This window comes from Danio aesculapii, chromosome 1 (assembly GCF_903798145.1).
Source record: "Danio aesculapii chromosome 1, fDanAes4.1, whole genome shotgun sequence".
NCBI lineage: Eukaryota > Metazoa > Chordata > Actinopteri > Cypriniformes > Danionidae > Danio > Danio aesculapii.
This window is the reverse complement of record NC_079435.1, coordinates 39835296-39844074: the sequence shown is the minus strand read 5'-3', so window position 1 is coordinate 39844074 and position 8779 is coordinate 39835296. Positions and strand designations below refer to the sequence as shown.

The window sequence follows — 8779 nt, the reverse complement described above, 5'->3', positions numbered from 1 at the left end:
TCAAGGGTGACATGGTGGCTCAGTGGTTAGCACTGTTGCCTCACAGCAAAAAGTTGCTGGTTCGAGTCCCTGCTGGGTCAGCTGGCATTTCTGTGTGGAGTTTGCATGTTCTCCCCATGTTCACGTGGGTTTCCTCCGGGTGCTCCGGTTTCCCCCAAAGTCCAAAGACATGCGCTATAGGTGAATTGAATAAACTAAATTGGCCGTAGTGAATGTTTGTGAATGAGTGTGTATGGGTGTTTTGCAGTACTGGGTTGGGCTGGAAGGGCATCTGCTGTGTAAAACATATGCTGGATTAGTTGGCAGTTCATTCCGCTGTGGCGACCTCTGATGAATAAAGGGAATAAGCCAAAGGAAATGAAATTATCATCATCATCATTATTATTATTATTATTATTATTATCATATTTGCTTCTTTTTCCCCCACAGGCCCTCGTTTGTGTTTTATGGATGATGCATTGATAATTAAACCAACAGACTTTCTCTTGCTATCATTTTGTACCATTATTTAGTACCAAATATGCACATTTCATACATTTTAAAGTTTGGTATCACTTTATTTTTTAAAGGTACAATTCTTGCTATTAACAAATGACTTAGCTCAACAAACTCCTAATTTGTTGCTTATTAATAGTTATTAAGCTAGCTATTCAGTTATTAAATAGTTATCAAGGTAGGTTTAGTTAATAGTGAGAATTGTTACTGAAACTGAAGTGTTACTGTAAGTTCATAATATACAAACACTCAGCAAACTTACATTAAATTGATCTGCATTTCACACTTAGCTGATGATTTACAATAAGCTTGTTTGGCATGCTGTCCCAAGAAAGAGCACTGAGCTCAAGTGATCCTCGAAAGCAGGGTTCCCTCTTGTTCGCAGGGTGAGAGGGCAGTTTGAGCTTGGGTAGAGCTCAAAAACTCCCCCATTGATGTGGCTAAAATTGAACTGTTGAGAAGGAAATACTGATGCTGGAAGCTAGACTATGGTGCCCATTTGGCTTAGTCGGTTTATGTATGACGTATGTCTTTGGACAGTGGGAGAAAACCGGGGAACTCAGGGGATCATGCAAAGTCTGCACAGAAACGGGGACCAGAGCTGGCACTATTCTTGCTGTGGGGCAACAGTGCTAACCACTGGGCCACCGTGCTGCCCAATCTAGGTAAAGGGGGAGGAGGAAAAGCGGAGGGGGGGGGGGTCTTCTAGACGAAGATTAATTGTGGAAAAAGACTGAGGTTATTTATAGTGACTTGGGTATAATCTGATTAGAGGATCATGTATTAGCTAATGCTGGACTGGCTGTGGTCAATCATAAGCACGTGATCCTCTCGAATTTAGCTTATAAATAAACTTCACTTAATATGAACTGACACTCTCCCACCATTAGGTAATTTACAAGAAGCATGTTTATTATTAATGATATAAAACAAGTTATGAAACTTCAAGAACACAACATTCCTCTTGACCGACAATTAATAATACACTGTTGTACATATATACTCATTAATAGGCTTGGTGACAGTAGTTAAAGAGAGAGTTCAATACTAAACAGCAAGAGCAGAATAGAGAAAGTCATTAAAAAGTTGACAGAAAAAACAGAAAAGAAGAGAGAAAGTAGAGCGAGATCAAGAGAACCAAAAGAAAATGGAGCTCATTTAAGAAACAGTACCTTTATACGTCTTCAGTGTTCAATACCGCTAGTACAGAGAGCACATCACGTTGGTTAGTGAGTACAGCAGTAGTTAAGAATGGCACACAAACATCAGTATTGAGAACCATGCAAAGCGGTTTTTAATACCCAAGCAAACCAGCATCAGTCCATAGGATCGTGCAAGCTGAAGCATTCATGTCAACGTCTCAAATATGTCATAGATTGCAATTCTCGAACAACCGGACCACAAAAACAAAAAAGCCAGAGGATATTAAAAGAAAAAACCAAACAAAACAACAACGGACAGTTCAAAACGTTAAGACTTCAAATGTTATTTGGCAAACAGTTCGCAGAAATGTCAAATGTGTTCGTCTTCGATGGCAACCCTTCTCGCATATAGCCAAGCAAAATTTCAGCTTCAACCATAAAACACAATTCACATCCTCACTGCCATCATCCAAGCTTCATAAAGACAGCTGAAGTCTAGTGGCTTCAAGAACAACCATCCACGAGGCAACAAAGTGCTGGTCCTAAAAACTAGACACCTTTTCTCCTTCAGGCTTCATCTGAATTAACAAAAACCCTCGAGGGGTGCCTTCGGATCGAAAGATCAAGCAGCATAAAATGTCTGGCCATCTCAACAGCTCAACCGCAGGAACGCTCTGATCACGTCTCAGACGCGCTGGCCAAATATCAGCTCCGGTCTGTCACGATTCTGCTTCGTCAGTGCTCCGCAAAGTGCAATAAACATCATCAATGACTACTCTCAAACAAGAGGAACAGAAAGAAAAGCGAGATCTAGAGTGTGTGAGAGTTTGGATTGAAGAACGAAAGAGGTAGTGTGTGAATGTGGGTCTGAATGAGTGTTTTTTGTGTGTGTGTGTGTGTGTGTGTGTGTATGTGTGTGTGTGTGTGTGTGTGTGTGAGAAAGAAAGAGAGAGAGAGAGAGAGAGTAGTATTTCTCCAGGCCATGTCCATGGTGAAGCAGCTCCAGGATGAAGCGTCAGTCGAGAAAGAGCTTCAGTGTGAGCGAATCATCTGCTGTACTTCAGCTTCAGCTCCAGTGTTCAACGAGTCCACCACTGCTCAGAGAGGCTTATCAATCACAGTCACGCCTACACACAAACAGAAACACACATATAGAGTCAGAATTTATTCAAATCAAACCATCAAACTGCTTTTAGTCCCTTTAAGGCAAGTCATTTCACTTGTCGGCCATCTTTGAAACGCCTCTAGGTCATGTCAGTGCTTGTGATGGCTACTTTTGAGGCACTTCTTTATGAAGCTTCAAAACCTTTACAAATCTTTTATTTTGAGTCAGTGGCTGCAAGGTTATGTTATTTCAGTAAACAGAACTTCATACTCAAAACGCTCTGCATTTTCTCACAACAAAAAGAACGGAACATTATGGAAATGTTTCAAGGGGACCCAAAAACATGACAGCCACCGCTGTGCCGTGACTATTGCTCAGTGAAGTTGTAGGTGATCTTTGAAAGATGAGTTTTTTGCTTGCTCATTTTAACATCCTGATTCTTTTGTCTTTTGTAGCTTATTATCCTAAATAACCATAACCTAAGCCAGGGGTTTTCAAACTGTGGGGCGCCAGCACCTTTTAAGGGGGGGCGCGAGACACTGAGGTGTGCACTCGAGTAAATTATGATGACGCTTTTTATGCGTTCACTAAAGGGAATGATATGATTAACGTTAGCTCCACAGGCACCTGTAGAGTTAATTCGTTCCAGTAAAATATATACAAATAAAATGGACCGGGTGCTTTTCGAAACTAATGACGATGAATGAATGAAAGTCAAACCGGTAAGCCGTCTGACAAAAAAAGTGCCCTTCTGAATCAAATCAGCAGGAAGTCCATCTGGATCTTTCACTTACTTTGAAGACTACTGACTACATTTACGTGAACATCAGTAATAGTTATTTGCCTTAATCTGAATAAGACTATAAGAATATAATTATGTGAAGTGCTTTTTGAATGTTGCATCACCAGGCTAACATGCGGCTAACTCCTGCGGAGTCTCATGTAATTTTGGGTGTTTCATCTTTAATTTCTCAACTTTAACTGCAGTTCAACTTTCACTCATGAACATTTCATTCATGCCCCCGTGACAAAATGGGGTATTTGACCTTCCACATTTCGTGATGTGTGTGTGTGTGTGTGTGCGCGTGTACGGTCCTTTACCGACAGTCGCGTGTGTGGATCTTGTCACAAAATGCGGCGAAAAAGTCCTACATGATGGTAATAGGTTGATCTACTTCAATAATGCCACTAATATATGCATATTCCACGTCTTAATTCCATTTCTGTTTAGTTCAGTTCTGACTTTAGTCGGATTAAGGTCATCAAACATCACTGTTTACATGGTAGACTCTTAATCAGAGTATTGTCTTAATCATATTAAAAGGAGTTTGCGTGTTCTCCCCATGTTCACGTGGGTTTCCTCCGGGTGCTCCAGTTTCCCCCACAAGTCCAAAGACATGTGGTACAGGTGAATTGGGTAAGCTAAAATTTTCCGTAGTGTGTGTGAGAAAGAGTGTGAATGGGTCTTCACCAGAGATGGGTTGCAGCTGGAAGGGCATCCGCTGCGTAAAATATATGCTGGATAAGTTGGTGGTTCATTCCGCTGAGGCGACCCCAGATTAATAAAATAAAAATGTGCGTGATGTGCTCTAAAAACCACACTGAACTGAGCTAAACTGAACTTAAACACTAAAAACTGAACTACACTGTTACAATTTACTATGACCTTTGACACAATCTACATTGTAAAAGCGCTATACAAATAAAGGTGAATTGAATTGAATTGAATAAAAAGAAAATGAATAAATGATATAGCAGCGGTGTCCATCATGTTTTAAAGTCCCCGTTTAGGGCGCAAATATTAGCTTACTTCGTCATACCAAGCCCATTATTATTAACATGCAGTAATACAAGCTAAAACGTGGTCCAAACACATTTACATTAAACACCCACTAGATGACGCCCTTTCCCAGTCAGTGTGGTTTTCTTTCCCAGAAGACTGGGATTTTCTTTGGTTGTCTTTTAGAATATCTTTGTAAATATTTCAACTCAATAAAATTATTTAGTTACGATACTACCAATCCTGCTCTTATATTGTAACACTGATGGCCTCAAAAACAGGCCGCTTTAAAATAAAAATCTAAACCAATCTACTGAACCCTTTTCTTCAGTTTTTGAAAAATGTTTCATTGATTAATCTGATAATAAAGACCTCAAAACATTTCCACAACAAAAATGTAGTTTAGAATTTCTTTTGAAAAAAAAAACCATTTATATTAGGTAAAAAAAAACTGTTGTACATATAATTTGAAGAGCTGAACTTTAACCCTTATACATTAATTATTTTTTCCATCTGTAAATGAATAAGAAATTTTGTATTTCTGACTAAATGATAACCCTGGTAATATACGCTGAAATACGATGCAAAAAATGCATTTACATAGTATAACAAAGTAATAAAATAAATAAATAAAATTAAGGCATTTATGTATTAGGTTAAGAATTGTCTCACGCTCAACAAAGCTGAGTTAGTTTACAGTTAAAGTAACACTGAATTAAAAAAATAACTGTTTTGTATTTTAAAGGGCACCTAGGTTACCCCTTTTTCCAGATTTAATATAAGTCTTTTGTGTTTCCAGAATGTGTCTGTAAAGTTTCCGCTCAAAACACCCATCAGATTATTTATTATACCTTTCAGTAGTTTGTATTTTATAGCTCTAAACAGCTTGTTGCTGTTTTTGTGTACTGGGCATTTAAGGCTAGCCCTCCTCGCCCACCATTCCCACGTGCCTGTCAGCATGCCTCAATCTCCGCCCTTGGCTGCCTCGGACAACAGACAGACATGAAGGAAGCAGATCTCACGTAAAGTTTGTGAGAAATACTACAGTAAGTACTTTACCAATGAGTATCTGATGCATTTGTTGTGGAGTTGCAACGATTAGTCACACACAATGTCATTACAAAGTTCACGCACACACACAGATATACACGAAAACAAACACACAGCGCTGACACACACACACATTGACAGCGTGCGCGTTTAGCTTTGCACTCTTTTTGCACGCATTTGTGACAGGCTACAGGTTAATCTCCACTGCTGTATGGATATCTGTTATGTTGATGTACAAAATAAACCTGATCTAACGTCCACAAACCGGGATTGAAGCGTCTTCCTTTATAATTGTTCTCACACGTGGCTGTGCTGGTGAAGTGAATCGCTGTAATTCATTACACACATGCACTGTTTTAAAACATTTTAAACATGTAAAACTCACTCTTGATCACATTTCATGCTGGTTGATGATCCTAGCAAACTGAACAGACCTTTTATTCCCGGTTGCTTTGCGCACATCCTGTCTCGTTGATATGATTATACGCATTACTACGGAGACATGTTAATACGCAGCTGTCAATCAATTTGGTGGGCGGGGGGAAATGTCAAGTTGCGGTCGGTCTCAAAACCGCTCCAATTGGTCCACCGTTTTTATGTTGTTAAATTGAATAAAAAAAAGGACTGTGTGTTTATATCACCCCAATATCACGGTCTATACATCATACATGCACATATGTCTGTCCAAACAGCTTGAAAAGTTGATTTTTCGCCATAGGTGCCCTTTAAATGAATTCAGAATAACTGTTAATGAAAACATCTTTCATATTTTAGCTGTTTGCACTCTTTGCACTGAAACTATTTTTCTATATTATATTTAATTTATTATTATTAGCAGTAGTAGTATTTATTTATTATATTTATATTTAACAGCATGTATATTAAAAAATGATGAGTAACAGTATATATGCCTTTACTGTTACTTCTTATCAACCTCATGCATCATTAGTAAAAAAAATAGAATAATTTCTTTTAAAAAATGTTTCATGTACATATGAGAAGACTGCTCACACAAAAAGTATAACACAAAAATGATGAAGATGATTTGGTATTTGTAACCCGGGCTGTTCCTGACCTGCGTAGCTGCGTCCAGTGCTCATGCAGGTAGGCAGAAGGGTCCATTTATCAGTGTTTGGATTGTAAAACTCCACCGAAGCAAGATTGCACGAGCCATCGTCACCACCAATCACATATAGCAGATTACTCACAGCACACACTCCTGAAACACACGCACACATTCAGCATCAAACAGAGATGTCCATTCCCACATATTCCCATGAATTATCATCAATTTAAATAAGATACCCCAGTGAGATACTACAGTCAATACTACAGTCTTAAGTGTGACATGACCCTTCAGAAATCATTGCAACATGATGAAACATTTATTAATATTTTGATCCTTTTGGGCTGACTCCTATTTGTCTTATATCAGATCTCAACATATCACAGTTGATGTGGGTTCAAACCCCACTTCAGAAGGTCACTTCAGAGTCAACACAAGAAGCTTACTTTAGACACCACAGAAATAAGAGATAAATATATATCACAGGCAGTATCTATGTGTATGATATTAGCAAAGAAAATAATTTTACAACATTGGAAGTCAGATGAGGGAGGGAGGGAGGGAGGGTTGGGGGGGGGGGGGGTGCCCACATGTCAACAAGCTTGGCCCCCTCTGGCCCCCCTAAATTTGGATGCGTATTTTTGTGTCAAATGACTGAGGCCTCTCTTGCGTGATCTCTGTGTCATGTGCACTCGCTCTCTCTGCTTTTGTGCGCGCTTTAGTTCCCCACATTCGTCAGAAGTTAACCCCCGAATTGACACAGGTAAAAAAAGATTCAACTTCAGTCATGTTTATGTTGTGAAACACTATCAAAATGTCCACTGATGATTTTATTAGAGTTTTGTTGACAGTAGTGATTTAAAAACTTTTAATATAGGAAGTCCTCAGCTATGCATAGGCTATTATTAATTAGAAATTGAGTGTATAAGTTTTAAGTTAGAAAATGCAGTCTTGAATTTACAAACAGTCAGCAAGTACCGGAGAACAGATGTAACACATTGATCAAGTTTAGTTTTCAGTTGCGTTCATGTAAAAGTAATATTCAACTGGTTTAGTTTTTCCTTCATTCGTTTTTGTTTTCAGTAGTGCTAAAGCACGAGTCAACACATGATTTTTTTTACAACCAGTTTTTAAACTTAATAGTTTAACTAATTTCTAATAACTGCTTTTTTTATTTTTCCCATGGTAACAGTTCCATAAGTTCCATAGTGCATAATATTTTACTAATAATTTTGCAAGATCAGACAAAATCCCTTTAAGTATTCTATAGTCTTTGATTCAGATTAAAATGTAATTTAAAGACTTTATTAGGTTATGTTAACTATGAAAGTTGGAATAGTCAAGGTGTTGTAAAACTGGTTTGTTGTGTAGACGATCAAAATATATACAGTAAATACAGTAAAAGGCTAATAATACTGACCTTACAACTGTTTTAAAAAAATTAAAAACTGCTTTTATTCAAGACATAAACGATACGAAATAAGACTTAATATGACTCCAGAAGAATTATTTTTGTTTTATAGGAAACACTGTGAAAATTTTCTTGGTTTGTTAATCACTTGGGAAACATTATTTTAAATTAATGGGAGGGCAAAATAAATAGACTTCAACTGTAGGCCTATCTGTTAAAGTTTACAGGTGTAAAAATGTGCCTTGATGTACTCGAATGCTAGAAATGTGTTATCCTAGACCAATACAAAGTTACTTATCAAATAACCTAAAATGGAAGATTATTTTGACTTTATTTAATTATCTTGTTTTTGAAGACTGTAGAGTGATGCATGAAAAAAATGACTTTGAATAATTGTTTAAGTATTTTTTTATGTATGTTAAAATGTGCCTCCTAAAAGTACAAGTGGCCCCTGCCCGGCCCCCCAGTTACTCTGGTCTAGAACGGCCACTGTGTGAATTTGGAGCTTAAGTTATGTGTTGGCGACATGGGATGGGATGGCAAACAAACACAACATATTTAAAATATATATAAAAAATTATATATATATATATTGTGTATATATATATATATATATATATATATATATATATATATATATATATACATAATTATAAAATATAATTATGCTTTATATCAGTAAAGCTGACTTGTAACTCATTATAGATAAGATTGGTTTGGCATATGTTGA

General features: G+C 37.5%; 1 protein-coding gene across 1 annotated transcript in view; it reads right to left on the bottom strand.

Moving 5' to 3' along the window:
• Positions 1 to 1425: 1425 nt before the first annotated feature.
• Positions 1426 to 8779, bottom strand: part of klhl2 (kelch-like family member 2) — a 31954-nt gene continuing 24600 nt past the window's right edge. Inside the window, exons 14-15 of the mRNA XM_056460319.1 lie at positions 6648 to 6791; positions 1426 to 2764 (exon numbers count right to left, since the gene is read on the bottom strand). Of these exons, the coding sequence (XP_056316294.1) occupies positions 2736 to 2764; positions 6648 to 6791 (173 nt within the window). The 3' untranslated portion in view covers positions 1426 to 2735. The remainder of the gene's footprint in view (positions 2765 to 6647; positions 6792 to 8779) is intronic.